The sequence below is a fragment of the Hyla sarda genome, chromosome 8 (genome assembly GCF_029499605.1).
Source record: "Hyla sarda isolate aHylSar1 chromosome 8, aHylSar1.hap1, whole genome shotgun sequence".
NCBI classification, from domain to species: domain Eukaryota; kingdom Metazoa; phylum Chordata; class Amphibia; order Anura; family Hylidae; genus Hyla; species Hyla sarda.
In genome coordinates this window covers 31,802,036-31,820,933 of record NC_079196.1, presented here as the reverse complement: position 1 = coordinate 31,820,933, position 18,898 = coordinate 31,802,036, and the positions used below count along the sequence as shown (strand labels likewise).

Sequence of the window (18,898 nt, the reverse complement as noted above, 5' to 3'; positions counted from 1 at the left end):
TAAGATTTTTTTTAATAGAAGTAATTTACAAATCTGTTTAACTTTCTGGCACCAGTTAATTAAAAAAAAAAATAAAATGTTTTCCACCGGAGTACCTCTTTAATGTAGTCAGAGCCCCCTAAATTATTTGTGTGATGGCATTTACTATTTCTCCCCAACTACATCTTTGTGGAACCAATCACTGAACACAGATAACGAGGGGGGGGGGGGGGGGTCTGACAACATTCAAACATGGTCATCGAAGTCAGAGAACCCGAAAAAAAAAAAAAAAACAGCAATAACATTTGTATTCCTCTATTTAATGTATAAAAGTTATACATGAAAATGCGCAGCTCTCTGCATTGAAGTCTACGGGTGTTCTAAAAAGAGAACGACCACTGTCAGCCAATTAAGGGGGTGGGATCAGGAGACACCCCCCCCTCCCCCATTCTCCTAATAGGTGAGAGTCCCAGATAAATGTTCAAGATAGTAAGACCCCTTGTGAATTCAAAACAGCGCAGCTCAACCCCAGGTATACAAAAAGCATTATGCTGCAACAGCAAATAAATGTCATCAATACTAATGGTGCAGTTTGGGAAAAACAAAGCAGATCCTCCCCTCCTCATCTTGTATTGTCCATTTTTAATTAAGTTATATTCGCACGCGGCAGGTTTGATGTAGATATTTTTGTGACTTATTTCTATTTCTCCCATTCATCAGCATGGTACTTCAGAAATCCACGCTTGCTATCAGAACAACCCCACTCAGATGAATGGAAGTGATTTTCAAACGCAGAGATTAAAGGGGTACTCCGGTGGAAAACTTTTTATTTTTTATTTTTTTAAATCAACTGGTGCGAGAAAGTTAAACAAATTTGCAAATTACTTCTATTAAAAAATCTTAATCCTTCCAGTACTTATTAGCTGCTGAATACTACAGAGGAAATTATTTTCTTTTTGGAACACAGAGCTCTCTGCTGACATCATGAGCACAGTGCTCTCTGCTGACATCTCTGTCCATTTTAAGAACTGTCCAGAGTAGCTTAAAATCCCCATAGCAAACATATGCTGCTCTGGACAGTTCCTAAAATGGACAGAGATGTCAGCAGAGAGCACTGTGCTCGTGATGTCAGCAGAGAGCACCGTGTTCCAAAAAGAAAATAATTTCCTCTGTAGTATTCATTAGCTAATACGTTCTGGAAGGATTAAGATTTTTTAATAGAAGTAATTTACAAATCTGTTTAACTTTCTGCCACCAGTTGATTTAAGAATAAAAAAAGTTTTCCACCGGAGTACCCCTTTATAGGGGTACTCCGTTGCTAGGCATCTTATCCCCTATCCATAGTATAGGGGATAAGATGTCTGATCGCGAGGGTCTCACTCCTGGGGCCCCCGCAATCTCCCGCAGGGCCCAGTGTTCTAAACAAATGCCGGGTTCCTGCGGCAGTGGTCATGACATCACGCCACACCCCCTCCATTCATATCTATGGGAGGGGGCGTGTCGGTCGACACGCCCCCTCCCATAGATATGAATGGAGGGGGCGTGGTGTGACATCACAATGGGGCGTGGCCGTGATGTCACGATCACGGCCTCTGGCTCCGAATAAAATTTTCAGAATGCCGGAGTACCCCTTTAATGCAACTATTTACTGCGTGTAAATATATATCCCTTATTGACATGATGATGAGCAAGAAACCTAAAATAAAAGAAAATACTAATATATCAGATGACCCAAAAATCCTCTGCAATACAAAGACAAAAACAGCATGAAGTCACGACCGGATGGGGCCTGTACCGTTTTCTGTGCCAGTTCATCCGTCAGCTGCTCATAGGCTTTGGTCTTGTCCTCCACCTCCTGAGACTTCTGGTCATAGTTTACAGCCAGCTCCTCAAGGGCCTGGAGAACTTCCTTGACTTCATCCTTGGCAGCGTCATTCTCAATCTGAAGCCGGGTCAGCTCCTCTTGGATTTTCTCATAATCTCTACGGGTCGATGCCAGAAGCTGCCAAAGCGAGAAAAAATAAAATAGTATCAGACATATGGGTAGAAACTAAAAGAAAACACAACACCCACTGTCTTTTTTATCCAGGAAAAATTGTGGGGTTAAAGGGGTACTCTACTGGGAACATTATAATTTTTTTAATCAACTGGTGCCAGAAAGTTAAACAGATTTGCAAATTACTTCTATTAAAAAATCTTAATCCTTCCTGTACTTATTAGCTGCTGAATACTACAGAGGAAATTCTTTTCTTTTTGAAACACAGAGCTCTCTGCTGACATCATGAGCACAGTGCTCTCTGCTGACATCTCTGTCCATTTTAGGAACTGTCCAGAGCAGCATATGTTTGCTATGGGGATTTCCTTTTATTATGGACAGAGATGTCAGCAGAGAGCACTGTGCTCATGATGTCAGCAGAGAGCTCTGTGTTTCAAAAAGAAAAGAATTTCTGCTGTAGTATTCAGCAGCTAATAAGTACAGGAAGGATTAAGATTTTTTAATAGAAGTAATTTACAAATCTGTTTAACTTTCTGGCACCAGTTGATTTAAAAAAAAATAATAAAAAAAAGTTTTTCACCGGAGTACCCCTTTAATCCTTTCAGTACTTATCATCTGCTGTATGATCCACAGGAAGTTCTTTTCTTTTTTAATTTATTTTCTGTCTGACCACAGTGCTCTCTGCTGACACCTCTGTCCATTTTAGGAACTGTCCAGAGTAGGAGCAAATCCCCATAGAAAACATATCCTGCCATGGACAGTTCCTGACATGGACAGAGGTGTCAGCAGAGAGCACTGTGGTGAGACTGAAAAGAAATTCAAAAAGAAAAGAATTTCCTGTGGATAATACAGTAGCTAATAAGTACTGGAAGCATTAAGATGTTTTAATAGAAGTAATTTACAAATCTGTAAATCTGTAAATTAAACTTTCTGGCACCAGCTGATTTAAAAAAATATATATATTTTCCAGTGGAGTACCCCTTTAATATCACTCATGGATGTTATTGCAAAATAGATCTATTATAAGTGTTGCAGATGGTTATGTATCAGCCAGGGAATGGAAAGCTTTTGTAACACTCTGTACCCGAGCATAGATTTAAAGGGGTATTCCAGTGAAAAACATTTTTTTATATCAACTGGCTCCAGAAAGTTAAACAGATTTGCAAATTATATTCAAGATGTTCGGCACTGTCGCTATAGCGGTGATGGATATGATGGTGCTCGGACACATGTAAGAAAATAACCTTGGTACACTTGATAGAAGAATGAAAAAGTTGGCACTCACCAGTATTCCAATTCAGCAATATTTATTGCACATATTCACAGCCTAGTACAAATGCACGGGAGGACAGCAGATGGTACCGGGGGGGGGGGGGATCACCGGCCTCTCTGTGATACCCCCCCCCCCGGTACCATCTGCTGTCCTCCCGTGCATTTGTACTAGGCTGTGAATATGTGCAATAAATATTGCTGAATTGGAATACTGGTGAGTGCCGACTTTTTCGTTCTTCTATCAAGTGTACCAAGATTAGCAAATTACTTCTATTAAAAAATCTTAATCCTTCCAGTACTTATCAGCTGCTGAAGTTGAGTTTTTCTTTTGTGTCTGACAACAGTGCTCTCTGCTGACACCACTCTCTGTCTCAGGAACTGTCCAGAGTAAGAGCAAATCCCCATAGCAAACCTCTCCTGCTTTGGACAGTTCCTGAGACAGACAGAGGTGTCAGCAGAGAGCCATGTTGTCAGACAGAAATAACTCAACTTCAGCAGCTGATAAGTACTGGAAGGATTAAAAAAAATTATAGAAGTAATTTACAAATCTGTTTAACTTTCTGGAGCCAGTTGATATAAAAAAAAGTTTTTTACTGGAATACCCCTTTAACATATTAAAGGGGTATTCCGGTACAAGAAAATTGTTTAAAAAAAAGACTATTACCCACTAATATAGTGCTATCACAAATTGTACTGGATTCAGCGTCTTTATGCATAATTCAGCCCTGACAGGAAGTTGTGTAGTCCTCTTACTGTAAGCGTCTTGTTCTCTTAACAGCCTCTGGCTCCTCCCTCTCAGATGAATTGTATTCTGCTCTTTCAGTAGGTGTGGCTGGATCTTGTGTCTGAGCTCTAGCTCCACCCCCTGAGTGATGTATTCGCTTCTGATCAGCCCCCTCCAACCTACATCACCATATAAATGATATATTTTATATTTATTTATATATATATATATATATATATGTATTTATTGGGGCATTTAGAGGTGTGATTACAGCATGCTGCCTTGTGCTCAACAATGCCGCCGGCAAAGGAGCAGACAGGGAATGATTTCAGCAGGTGCTGCAACCTCCCCAAACAAAATGTTCTGTAGCAGCTCTTGGTTGGGAACTGGCAGAATTGCTGCTGGAGGGGAGTAGGTAGGGTGGGTGGACTGTGATGAAGAGCTGAGGGACAGCAATGCATTCTGGGACTTGTAGTGCTGAGCAACTGCTCAACCAGAAACATACTGGATTAAGATTTTTGGTGTTCTCAGAACTGGAGCACACAGGTAATGCAATGCTTCATGCTTTTGCAGTATTTTGATGTGTTTTACCTTTATGTCGGAATAACCCTTTAAGTTTTACTCTACTTTTACTTATGGTCTTATGTAAAAATACAGCACGGGTGTGAACAGGGCCCTTGGGGAGATTATTAGGGAATGTAATATATGACAGTGAAGATAAAGGGGGTTAAGAGAGAAACATATTAAAGGGGTACTCCGGTGGAAAACATTTTTTTTAAATCAACTGGTGCCAGAAAGTTAAACAGATTTGTAAATTACTTCTATTAAAAAATCTTTACCCTTCCAGTACTTTTTAGCAGCTGTGTGCTACAGAGGAAATTTATTTTCTTTTTGAATTTTTTTTTTGTCTTTTCCACAGTGCTCTCTGCTGACACCTGATGCCTGTATCAGGAACTTTAAAGAGCAGGAGAAAATCCTCATAGCAAACCTATGCTGCTCTGGACAGTTCCTGACACGGACAGAGGTGTCAGCAGAGAGCACTGTGGACAAGACAAAAAAGAAATTCAAAAAGAAAAGAATTTCCTCTGTAGCATACAGCTGCTAATAAGTACTGGAAGGATAAAGATTTTTTAATAGAAGTAATTTACAAATCTGTTTAACTTTCTGGCACAAGTACATTAAAAAATAAAAAAAGTTTTCTACCGGAGTACCCCTTTAAAGCTCTACACTGTAGCAGTGACATGAACAAGGTTGCTCCATCAAGAAACCCCTTTTTTCCGATGCAGGTAAAAGCACATTTTTTCAAATACAAAGGTCCAAATCCCCTGCAAAGCCAGAATTTATGATGCCATCATGTCCATATGCATCTATATAATATAGAGCAGTGTTTTTCAACCAGGGTGCCTCCAGCTGTTGCAAAACTACAATGCCCGGACAGCCGAATGCTGGGAGTTGTAGTTTTGCAACAGCTGGAGGCACCCTGGTTGAAAAGCACTGCTCTAGATGCCGAAGGCTGTCCGGGCAAATTGGGAATTGTAGTTTTGCAACAGCTGGAGGCCCCCTGGTTGAAAAACACTGCTATAGATGCCGAAGGCTGTCCAGGCACACTGGAAGTTGTAGTTTTACAACAGCTGGAGGTACCCTGGTTGAAAAACACTGCTCTAGATGCCGAAGGCTGTCCGGGCACACTGGGAGTTGTAGTTTTGCAACAGCTGGAGGCACCCTGGTTGAAAAGCACTGCTCTAGATGCTGATGGCTGTCCGGGCAAACTGGGAGTTGTAGTTTTGCAACAGCTGGAGGCCCCCTGGTTGAAAAACACTGCTCTAGATGCCGAAGGCTGTCTGGGCACGCTGGTAGTTGTAGTTTTGCAACAGCTGGAGGCAACCTGGTTGAAAAACACTGCTATAGATGCCAAAGGCTGTCCGGGCATTCTGGGAATTGTAGTTTTTCAACAGCTGGAGGCACCCTGGTAGAAAAACACTGATATAGAGGCAGGGGTTGTCTTCATAAAGGGACATTTACCTCATCTTGTTCGAGCATTTGCTCCTTTAGCTTCTCGGTAAGCTGACTCTGATGATTGATCTCATCATCCTATGAATAAATAAAGGGGAGATATTCAGAGACATATATATATATATATTTATATATATATATATACATATATATATATATATATATATACAGCATTAGCAGAGTTATAATACATCATACCTGGTATCACTGAAGCATTGTTTGGAGTACTGTTTTGGTATTAGAATACTACTATGTTAGGGCAATTTCTAAGCATATACAGCAGTGGTCTCCAACCTGCAGACCTCCAGATGTTGCAAAACTACAACTCCCAGCATACCCGGGCATGCTGGGAGTTGTAGTTTCGCAACATCTGGAGGTCCGCAGGTTGGAGACCACTGATATATAGCATTTTTTGCAGGACTCCTGCGCTTTGTAGTATTGCAAAAAAACTATATATGCTTGCCAATCGACTGAACGTAGTCACTTATAGGGGGAGATTTATCCAAACCTGTCCAGAGGAAAAGTTAAACAGTTGCCCATAGCAACCAATCAGCTCGCTTCTTTCATTTTTAACAAGGCCTCTGCAAAATGAAAGAAGCGAGCTGATTGGTTGCTATGGGCAACTTTTTCTCTCTGCAGGTTTTGACAAATCTCCCCCACAGTCTTTATTTGATCTATTTAAAGGGGTTCTCCGCTGCCCTGCCTTCCGGAGCTCCGCTCGCAGCGTCCGGAAGTTTATTACTCCAAACGCTGTGTGAGGGCTTCCGTGTTCGAGGCCGCCCCCTTGTGACGTCTGTCACGCCCCCTTCCCATAGACTTTCATTGAGGGGGCGGGAGTGATGTCACAAGGGGGCGGCCTCGAACACGGAAGCCCGCACACAGCGTTCGGAGTAATAAACTTCCGGACGCTGTGAGCGGAGCTCCGGAAGGCAGGGCAGCAGAGAACCCCTTTAAATCAGTGAACCCGGCCTGGGGAAGCTACGGTACACATTGGCACACTGTTTTGCCGGTACGCCAATGTATTGATTTTCCGTGCGCAATTCTGCATTGGAATTCAGAGCGGAGATTCCGCAGCAGCAGAGTCCCATTGATTTCAATGGGATTTTGCTGCGCTGTTCAGATAGCAGAATTTCCGTGCCGGAAACCTCTGGCGCAGAAATTCAAGTTACGGTGTCCGCGGAAAGAATAGACATTTCTTATCTTTAGGCGGATTCCGCACGGAATGCCTTGCTCTGCTTCCCTCATCTGAACATAGCCTTAGAAGTCTGCTGTTTATGAACCGGACTGTTAGGCTGCATTCACACCATGTTTTTGCAATACAGTTTCCGTATACGTGTTCAATGTGAAAACCGTACGGAACCGTATTGAAAACCGTACGCATTGACTCTCCATTGAAAACCATATGACAAAAGATGCATCCGGTTGTGTCTGTTTTGTGTGGTTTTGTCCGTTTTTTCTTCCTGTACCCAAAACCGTAGTCTACCACGGTTTTTGGTCCGGGTGAAAAAAAACATTTTAAACCGTATATGTTTTTTTTTTTTTTTAACATGGGAGTCAATGGGAGCCGTAGAGAACTGTATGTGCGTACGGTTCCATCTGTTTTTCACCATACGTTTTTTGACATTGCAGTTTTTTTTCTTGGAATTTCAATCAAACAAATGAAACTTTATTCATAATGGAGTGAAAAAATAAAAACTTATATGTAAAAAAAGCATGCAACCAGACATCATTTTTCAAACTGTATACGGTTTTTAACAGGGCCGGACTGGCCTACCGGGATACTGGGAAAATTCCCGGTATGCCGCTCCCCCCATGGGCCAGATGGCAGGGCTGTGTAAGGAATATTGGGCCTGTGTAGGAGCCAGAGGCCGAGGCTAAAGCTGCTCTGCCTCTGGCCTTGATCCATTGTGCTGACCTGGCTCGCTTACACACCTCTTGGTGCCGGCCAGAGGCCCCTCCCTCAGATGACAAGCAGTGCGGCTTCTGGGGCACTGTGTGCTGCGCCGTGCAGCCCTTACTCACAGAGCGGCATGGGGGTACAGCAGTTAGTGAGTATGGGGCTGGCCGGGTGACTGGGGCCCATAACAATTTCACCCTCCAATTCCCCCCCCGGGCTGCACGGGCCGTGCTGCAGTGGCACGGGTGGATGTAGGTCAAGAGGCCAGTTGTTAATGTATGATTTGTGTATATGTTTGATGATTGTATGTATAATGTGTGTATGTATGATGTTTGTTTATGTATGTAATAAATGATAGGTGTGTGTAAGCTAGATGTATATGTGTATGTTTAATGTGTGTGTATATGGGTATATGAAATGCCAGGCTTCTCTCACAGGCTGCAGTGCCTAACCCCTTCCAGCTACAGGACGTATGCATATGTCCCAGCACCCGACATGTTTGCGCGCTGGGATGTATGCATACGTCCTGCTGATCTCCTGCACTGCCACGCGCAGTTTAGGAGATCAGTAGTGGGACTCGACTGTCAATCACATCCGGGGTCCCGCAGCTTCAGGGGCTGCCCCGGTCCCAGCAGCATTAACCCCATAAATGCCGTGATCAATCCTGATCACGGCATCTATGGCGTTGACTGGGGGAGGGTGCTCCTCCTGTTCACCAGCGGCGGCGCCGCAATACGATCGTGGGTCGCCATTAGTTGCTATGGCAGCACGAACCCAGCTACAAAACCCTGTGAGATCCAGCCAGGGGCTGGATCTCACAGGCTGTAGTGTCTGCAGCTCCTCAGGTCATACTGTGCTGCAGTACAAATGTATTGCAACATAGTATAACCTGTAAAAAGTGAAAAATAAAATAATAAAAGGTTCTTTACTAAAAGAATGAAGTGTAAGAAAAATAAAATAAATGTCCCTTTCCCAATAAAAGCCCTGTATTATCATAAAAAAAAAAAACACATCATATACATACTAGGTATTGCCATGTCCATAATGACATGACTTATAAAGCTATAATGCATACCGTAATTATCACTCACAGTGAACGCCGTAAAAAAAAAAAAAAAAAAAAAGCGCAAAATATTACCCACTTTTGGTGCAAATAACGGAATAAAAAAGATCAAAAGGTAGCATGCATCGCAAAAATTATACCAATAAAAAGTACAGCTTTTCTTGCAAAAAATAAGCCCTCACTCAATGGCGTCGGACGGAAAGTAAAAAAGTTACGGCTGTCGGAAAATGATAACACAAAAGAGAGAAAAATATAATTTTGCTCTGAAAAGGAAAAAGCAATATGAAATGGATATCGCCATAATCGTACCGACCCACAGAATAAATATAACATCACTTTTACTGCACAGTGAACACCATAAAAAAAAAATTAAATAACCGCTAGAAATTATCCAGTTTTTCACAATATTTTGGAGTTTTTCACAAAAAATGCTGCACCACTTATATAAAGTACAATATGTCACGAAAAAAACAATCTCAGAAAAAGCTCTGCTCAGAAAAAGTGTTCTAAAGTTATTACCATTTTAGGAGACACATGTCAAATTATAAAAAAAAAATAAAAAGAGTCTGGTCATTAAAGGGGTACTCTGGTGGAAAATGTATATATATTTGAAAAAAAAAAAAATAATATATATATATATATATATATATATATATATATATATATATTTAAAAATCTTAATCCTTCCAGTACTTATCAGCTGCTGTATGCTACAGAGGAAGTTGTGTAGTTCCCATAGCAAACTTTTCCTGCTCCGGACAGTTCCTGACATGGACAGAGGTGTCAGCAGAGAGCACTGTGGTCAGACTGGAAAGACCTGGTAAGTACTGGAAGGATTAAGATTTTTTAATAGAAGTAATTTACAAAATGGAGGAAGTTGATTTGAAAAAAAAAAAAAATCCTTTTTCCACCGGAGTACCCCTTTAAGTAAAAAATGGGTCCATTCCTAAGGGATTAAAAGTTTGGTTTTTGATTTACTAGGCTTCTGTCATTTACATTGTGGCTGTGCCGGTTGACAAGTGGGGCTGGTTTTTATCCCCAGTCCGGCCCTGGTCTTTAAAGGGGTATTCCAGGCAAAAACTTTTTTATATATCAACTGGCTCCGGAAAGTTAAACAGATTTGTAAATTACTTCTATTAAAAAATCTTAATCCTTCCAATAGTTATTAGCTTCTGAAGTTGAGTTGCTGTTTTCTGTCTAACTGCTTTCTGATGACTCACGTCCCGGGAGCTGTCCAGCTCCTATGGGGATATTTTCCCATCATGCACAGCTCCCGTGACGTGACATCATCATTTAGCAGTTAGACAGAAATTTCAGAAGCTAATAACTATTGGAAGGATTAAGATTTTTTAATAGAAGTAATTTACAAATCTGTTTAACTTTTCGGAGCCAGTCGATACATAAAAAAAAGTTTTTGCCTGGAATACCCCTTTAACCATATACGGGTTAAAATTTGTACACACGTTTCGATACAGTTTAGTCCGGTTTTGAGGAATCCGTTTTTTTATCAAAAACCTGATACGGGAACTGTATTGCAAAAACGTGGTGTGCATGAAATTAGATGGCATTCATAGATGGCAATGCATTTCCGAGCGGATTCAGTCAATTCTTATTGCAAGGACCGGAATCAGGATTTCCGTGGCAGATGTTTCCACTGTGTGTGCATGGTGCAGCAGAATCCTATTGAAAACAATGGGACTCTGCTGCAACTAAATTTCTGAGCGGTATTTTTCCGCTATATTCCCTCGTGCGCGGGATTAATATAACAGAAAAAGACTGAAATAGCGGTACAGTAAGACTGCAAAGACTTCTATGGCTGAAGTTTTATGGCTCGCACTTCTACAGGAGGATTTCCGCATGAATATAAGAAGGTATCCCGCCTTCAGTATAACACAGATGATCGGTTCTAGCTCCAGCCTTTTAATTAACACTTTTCTCAATTAGTCTTACAAGTGATGAGAGGCTGGAGACAGTGTCTGTGTTCACTAACGGGATCTGCAAATGGTAACAATTAACAAGCAGTAAAAACATATAATTATGAGGCAGCTGAGCTTTATTATCACCGATTATAAGAAAGGGGAGAATACATGGAGCCAAGATAGTGCGCAGCATCTCCAGCAGTGATACTGCGAACACTACACATATAAACACAATGGGGGGTATTTATCAAAGGATTTATGTGTCTTTTTTAACGTAATTTTGGCGCAATACTTTGGCGCAGTGTTTTTTTGCGCCAAAGTTTGGTGCATCTTCTCCACTGTCATTTTTACAACTTTCTGAAAATCACACGGTCCTGTGTGTGATTTCAACTTTAGTCAGTAATTCATCATTTGCGCCAAAGATCTCGATCTTTGGCGCAATTTTGGCACAAATCCTGTTTTTTTGGGTGCAAATCCCCGCCAAGAAATTTTGCACACGGAAAACACACTTACCAATGTCAGAAAAATGTAAAGGCGTCAAAATACATTTAAAAAATTTTTTTTGTGAAAGCAGCGACGCCTCCAGGGCTGCTCAATACTATCCTGCGACATAGTTGTCTCTGAGGAACCTTCACCATCCGTTACACCCTGCGTTAAAGGGGTACTCCGGTGAAAAAAAAATTTCTTTTAAATCAACTGGTGGCAGAAAGTTAAACATATTTGTAAATTACTTCTATTAAACAATCTTAATCCTTCCTGTACTTATTAGCTGCTGAATAGTACAGAGGAAATTTTCTTTTTGGAATGCTCTCTGATGACATCACGAGCACAGTTCTCTCTGCTGACGTTATTATAATAATGCTTTATTTTTTGTTGTCCTTAGTGGGATTTGAACCCAAGACCCCAGCACTGCAAGGCAGCAGTGCTAACCACTGAGCCACCATGCTGCCCTTTGCATATATCTGTTATGCATGGTTGCTAAAATGGACAGAGATGTCAGCAGAGAGCACTGTGCTCGTGATGTCATCAGTGTTCCAAAAAGAAAGGAATTTCCTCTGTAGCATTCAGCAGCTAATAAGTACTGGAAGGATTAAGATTTTTTAATAGAAGTAATTTACAAATATGTTTAACTTTCTGCCACCAGTTGATTTAAAAGAAAAAAGGTTTTCACCGGAGTACCCCTTTAAGCCAGCATTGGACATGGCCACGCAGGTTAAGGAAAGGTAAGCACTAAAGCAGTGGTCTCCAACCTGCGGACCTCCAGATGTTGGCTGTCCGGGCATGCTGGGAATTGTAGTTTTGCAACAGCTGGAGGTCCGCAGGTTGAAGACCACTGCACTAAAGCAACCAAAAAAAAAAAAAAACTACCCAAGTTGAAAATAAAATCCATTTCACATGGTGGCTATAAACCCCGCAAAAGAAAATAACTCATGTCGCTTGCTGATATACTGCAGGAGGGACTCCGAAATGGCCGCTCTACAGGGTAAAATACGCGTCCTCTGTGGCGGTAAGTTCTGTGTAAAAGGCGCTGTGAACGGCTGATTTCAACATTTGAGCCAAAATTACTAACAACTTGCACCAAATGATAAATTTGGTGCATGTCCACGAAAACCAAAGTGAAAAAAAAAAGGGTAAAAAGAAACGGTCAACAGGGGGTTTGGGTTTGGAACAAACTGTTCCGAACTCCCAGCATGCCGCTGTAGGGTCAATGTAGTGTAACATTGGAGGAATGCTTAGAATATTTACTGCAATAGTAAGGAATCTATAATCTGTGTTTCCCAAGCAGGGTGCCTCCAGCTGTTGCAAAACTACAACTCCCAGCATGCTGGGAGTTGTAGTTTTGCAACAGCTGGAGGCACCCTGGTTGGGAAACACTGCCATTGACGGCAATGTATTCCAGGCAGATTCCGCTGAAAGAATGACCGAGATCATACTTTCGGCCTCTGAAATTTTTAGTGACAGAAACTCTGCCGTGGAAATTCCGCTATGTGCACTGTGCGGTGGAATCTCATTGACAGCAAAGGGATTTGCGGGTTTCCCGCTGCGTATTTGAAAGGGGGCGGGCTCAACAGGGTCTGCGGTGGATTTTCTGCAGCGGAAATTTCCCAGCAGAAAATCTGCTGCGGATAGCAGAGAAGAGCCCGCCCCCTTTCAAATAAGCAGCAGGTAACTGTATCGCTACTTGGTTCCAACCTTGTCATCCAGCTGGCGGTATAGGGAGGCGATATCATTGTCGTATTTCTTCTGTTCCTCAGATGAGATGCAGGCGGCGGCCGGGGACAGGTTGTCAATGACGGGTGTGTTGTCACAGGGCTCCAGGCTCTTCTGATCTTTTGAACTCATCTGTTCATCGACTGGCACGGCTTCCCCTATGACAAATACAATGAGACGTGGGTTATCCTTCACTCTGTGAACAGAAAGGCTAAAAGGGAAACCAAACATGGCTGCCAACATCCTAAGGGTACGTTCACACGCACTGATTTTTCATCCGGTTTTCCGCTGCGTATTTGAAAGTGGGCGGGCTCTTCTCGGCTGACTGCAGCAGATTTTCCGCGGCGGAATGTACACTGCGGAAAATCCGACGCAAGCCCCACTGAAGTCAGTAGGGACTGTGGCAGATTTTCTGCAGCGTAAATTCCGCCGCGGAAAATCTGCTGCGGACAGCCGAGAAGAGCCCGCCCACTTTCAAATACGCAGCAGAAAACCCGCGCGTGTGAACGTACCCTAAGGGTAAAACTGTGCACAGACACATGTATCTCCTTCAATATATTTTTATAGGCGCCAGAACTCCGTATAATTTTTTTGGGTTACAGAGCTCCAACTATGCCGCTTAAAGGGGTACTCCGCTGCTTAGCGTTTGGAACAAACTGTTCCGAAAGCTGGAGCCGGCGCTGGGAGCTCGTGACTTTATAGCCACGCCCCCCTAATGATGTCACGTCCCTCCCCCTCAATGCAAGTCTATGGGAGGGGGCGTGACAGCCGTCACGCCCCCTCCCATAGACTTGCATTGAGGGGGAGGGACGTGACATCATTAGGGGTTGGTGCTATGACATCCCGAGCTCCCAGCGCTGTGTGTTTTGTTCCAAACGCTGAGCAGAGGAGTACCCCTTTTAAAGGGGTACTTTTTCAAATCAACTGGTTCCAGAAAGTTGAACAGATTTGTAAATTACTTCTATAAAAAAAAAAAATCTTAATCCTTCCAGTACTTATCAGCTGCTGTATGCTCCAGAGGAAGTTGAGTTGTTCTTTTCAGTCTGACCACAGTGCTCTCTGCTGACACCTCAGTCCGTGTCAGGAACTCTCCAGAGTAGAAGCAAATCCACACAGCGAACCTCTCCTGCTCTGCACAGTTCCTCACATGAACAGAGGTGTCAGCAGAGAGCACTGTGCTCAGACTAGAAAGAACTACTCAACTTCCTGTGGAGCATACAGCAGCTAAGTCCTGGAAGGATTAAGATTTTTTTTATAGAAGTCATTTACAAATCTGCATGACTTTCTGGAACCAGTTGATTTGAAATTTTATTTTCCACCGGAGTACCCCTTTAAGTGCATCTGTTCCCTCCATATTAGACAGCGCTGCACACCTCAAAGGTAAGGGTATAGGGAGATGGAACAGACGGTATCTTTACTTACTGTGGCTGCAGTTTGTATACTTCTATAGTGGCTGTTTTCTAATCCACCCGAAGAGTCAGAGAGGCGGGCCTAGACACAACAGCATGTCTCCTCCCCGTCCTCACCCGTACGACCGATGTACAGGGCTCTATGCTGGAAGCAGGTCAGGGTGGGCCTCTCTGACCGTTCAGCTGGATTAGAAAACAGACACTATTTAGTAGTAGTAGTAGTTTATCGATTTTACCGCTATTTTAAAAAATTTCACACTAACTCTTGTGAAAAATCACTAAAAAATATTTTTTTTTGTTGCGTTTCTTTTTTTTTTCAAAGAAAAAAAAGTGCTATTTACTCAATTTTTAAAATATAAATATTTTTGTTAAATATTAAAAAAATTTAAGCTCCAACTTAGACTACAATTTTTTTCTTAGGGTTGTAACAACACATCTGTCATCATGGTTGTTTCAATAAAAATTGCAGGAGGCCAGGGTTGTCCTACCTGACACTGAAACTGCACTCCGATTTAACCCTTAGAGGACATGCAACGTACATGTTAGTCACTCTGCCCTGGTAATTAGCGCACAGCGTCATACATATACATTGCGGCGGGTTTATGAAGCTAATGTTGGAGCTGTGCTTGATTCATAGACTGCGGGTCGGTTGCCCACCATAAGTGGCTATCAGCAGCCGGGGACCCACCCCTAATGGTGGACAACAGCGATCACACTGATGTCCACCATTAACCCTTTAGACACTGTGATCAATACTGATATCTATACTTATTTTAGTTACAGTGGGGCAAAAAAGTATTTAGTCAGCCACCAATTGTGCAAGTTCTCCCATTTATAAAGATGAGAGGCTGGAATCATCATCATAGGTTATACCTCAACTATGAGAGACAGAATGAGAAAAAAATAATCCATAAAATCACATTGTCTGATTTTTAAAGAATTTATTTGCAAATTATGGTGGAAAATAAGTACACTGCTCAAAAAAATTAAGGGAACACTTAAACAACACAATGTAACTTCAAGTCAATGACACTTCTGTGAAATCCCACTGTCCACTCAGGAAGCAACACTGATTGACAATCAATTTCACATGGAACAGACAACAGGTGGAAATTATAGGCTATTAGCAAGACACCCCCATAAAAGGAGTGGTTCTGCAGGTGGTGACCACAGACCCCTTCTCGGTTCCTATGCTTCCTGGCTGATGTTTTGGTCACTTTTGAATGCTGGCAGTGCTTTCACTCTAGTGGTAGCATGAGATGGAGTCTACAACCCACACAAGTGGCTCAGGTAGTGCAGCTCATCCAGGATGGCACATCAATGCGAGCTGTGGCAAGAAGGTTTGCTGTGTCTGTCAGCGTAGTGTCCAGAGCATGGAGGCGCTACCAGGAGACAGGCCAGTACATCAGGAGACGTGGAGGAGGCCTTAAGAGGGCAACAACCCAGCAGCAGGACCGCTACCTCTGCCTTTGTGCAAGAAGGAGCAGGCGGAGCACTGCCAGAGCTCTGCAAAATGACCTCCAGCAGGCCACAAATGTGCATGTGTCCACTCAAACGGTCAGAAACAGACTCCATGAGGGTGCTATGAGGGCCTGACGTCCACAGGTGGGGGTTGTGCTTACAGCCCAACACTGTGCAGGATGTTTGGCATTTGTTAGAGAACACCAAGATTGGCAAATTCACCACTGGTGCCCTGTGCTCTTCACAGATGAAAGCAGGTTCACACTGAGCACATGTGACAGACGTGACAGAGTCTGGAGATGCCGTGGAGAACGTTCTGCTGCCTGCAACATCCTCCAGCATGACCGGTTTGGCGGTGGTTCAGTAATGGTGTGTGGGGCAGCACAGCCCTCCGTGTGCTTGCCAGAGGTTAGAGATGAGCAAACTTACAGTAAATTCGATTTGTCACGAACTTCTTGGCTCGGCAGTTGATGACTTTTCCTGCATGAATTAGTTCAGCTTTCAGGTGCTCCGATGGGCTGGATAAGGTGGATACAGTGCTAGGAGACTCTTTCCTAGGAATGTATCCACCTTTTCCAGCCCATCGGAGCACCTGAAAGCTGAACTCATTTACGCAGGATAAGTCATCAACTGCTGAGCCGAGAAGTTCGTGACGAATCTAATTTACTGTAAGTTCGCTCATCTCTACCAGAGGTAACCTGACTGCCATTAGGTACCGAGATGAGATCCTCAGACCCCTTGTGAGACCATATGCTGGTGCGGTTGGCCCTGGGTTCCTCCTAATGCAAGACAATGCTAGACCTCATGTGGCTGGAGTGTGTCAGAAGTTCCTGCAAGAGGAAGGCATTGATGCTATGGACTGGCCCTCCCGTTCCCCAGACCTGTATCCGATTGAGCACATCTGGGACATCATATCCCACTCCATCCACAGACTGTCCAGGAGTTGGCAGATGCTTTAGTCCAGGTCTGGGAGGACAGCCCTCAGGAGACCATCCTCCACCTCATCAGGAGCATGCCCAGGTGTTGTAGGGAGGTTATACGGGCACGTGGAGGCCACACACACTACTGAGTCTCATTTTGACTTGTTTTAAGGACATTACATAAAGTTGGATCAACCTGTAGTGTGGTTTTCTACATTGATTTTGAGTGTGACTCCATATCCAGACCTCCAGGGGTTGATACATTTGATTTCCATTGATAATTTTTGTGAGATTTTGTTGTCAGCGCATTCAACTATGTAAAGACGAAAGTATTTCATACAATTAGTTCATTCATTCAGATCTAAGATGTGTTATCTTAGTGTTCCCTTTATTTTTTTTGAGCAGCGTATTTGGTCACCTACAAACAAGTAAGATTTCTGGCTCTCACAGACCTGTAACTTCTTCTTTAAGAGTCTCCTCTGTCCTCCACTCATTACCTGTATTAATGGCTCCTGTTTGAACTTATTATCAGTATAAAAGACACCTGTTCACAACCTCAAACAGTCACACTCCAAACTCCACTATGGCCAAGACCAAAGAGGTGTCGACAGGACACCAGAAACAAAATTGTAGACCTGCACCAGGCTGGGAAGACTGAATCTGCAATAGGCAAGCAACTTGGTGTGAAGAAATCAACTGTGGGAGCAATTATTAGAAAATGGAAGACATACAAGACCACTGATAATCTCCCTCGATCTGGGGCTCCACGCAAGATCTCACCCTGTGGTGTCAAAATGATCACAAGAACAGTGAGCAAAAATCCCAGAACTACGCCAGGGGAAACTAGTGAATGACCTGCAGAGAGCTGGGACCAAAGTAACAAAGGCTACCATCAGTAACACACTACACCACCAGGGATTCAAATCATGCAGTGCCAGACGTGTCCCCCTGCTTAAGCCAGTACATGTCTGGGCAGGTCTGAAGTTTGCTAGAGAGCATTTGGATGATCCAGAAGAGTATTGGGAGAATGTCATATGGTCAGATGAAACCGAAATAGAACTTTTTGGTAAAAACTCAACTTGTCGTGTTTGGAGGAGAAAAAATGCTGAGTTGCATCCAAAGAACACCATACCTACTGTGAAGCATGGGGGTGGAAACATCATGCTTTGGGGCTGTTTTTCTGCTAAGGGACCAGGACGACTGATCCCTGTAAGGGAAAGAATGAATGGGGCCATGTGAGATTTTGAGTGAAAACCTCTTCCATCAGCAAGGGCATTGAAGATGAAACGTGTCTGGGTCTTTCAGCATGACAATGATCCCAAAAACACTGCCCGGGCAACAAATGAGTGGCTTCATAAGAAGCATTTCAAGGTCCTGGAGCGGCCTAGCCAGTCTCCAGATCTCAACCCCATAGAAAACCTTTGGAGGGAGTTGAAAGTTTATGTTGCCCAGCAACAGCCCCAACACATCACTGCTCTAGAGGAGATCTGCATGGAGGAATGGGCCAAAATACCAGTAACAGTGTGTGAAAACATTGTGAAGACTTACAAAAAACGTTTGACCTCTGTCATTGCCAACAAAGGGTATATAACAAAGTAGTGAGATTAAATTTGTCATGGATTGTATTTTTATTTTTTTTTGGCTAATAACCTATTTAACCTATTTGATTGAAGGCCTATAGGACAGTCCAAGGATCACACGCTGTTTGCCCCCCGCAGATGGCTGAATTCATGAAGATTCACTCTGCTTTGTCATCCAACGAGTGAAAACGTGACCGCGTCTCCTCTGAACCTGTAAGCACATTTGTGAGTAATATTCCTCGGCAATCGCCAGCCGGCATCGCCATGACAACGTGATGGCTCTAATTAGAAAGAAAAAAACACATCCACTGCTATACAGTCAGCGAAACCCCTGAGACACGGCTAGAATCCTAACGCTTGAACGTAAGGCGGTTAAAAGATATTTGTGGTTATTTAAAGGGCCCGAAATGTCAATAGGCTTCCCATTTATACCACCATGTTGCCGCATGCATAC

At 43.0% G+C, this 18,898-nt stretch overlaps 1 protein-coding gene across 1 annotated transcript in view; it reads right to left on the bottom strand.

The window, feature by feature from the left end:
• Window positions 1-18,898, bottom strand: part of KIF5C (kinesin family member 5C) — a 99,242-nt gene that overhangs the window by 30,445 nt on the left and 49,899 nt on the right. The window contains exons 12-14 of the mRNA XM_056537082.1: window positions 13,057-13,232; window positions 5,994-6,062; window positions 1,775-1,981 (exon numbers count right to left, since the gene is read on the bottom strand). Coding sequence (XP_056393057.1) covers window positions 1,775-1,981; window positions 5,994-6,062; window positions 13,057-13,232 — 452 coding nt within the window. The remainder of the gene's footprint in view (window positions 1-1,774; window positions 1,982-5,993; window positions 6,063-13,056; window positions 13,233-18,898) is intronic.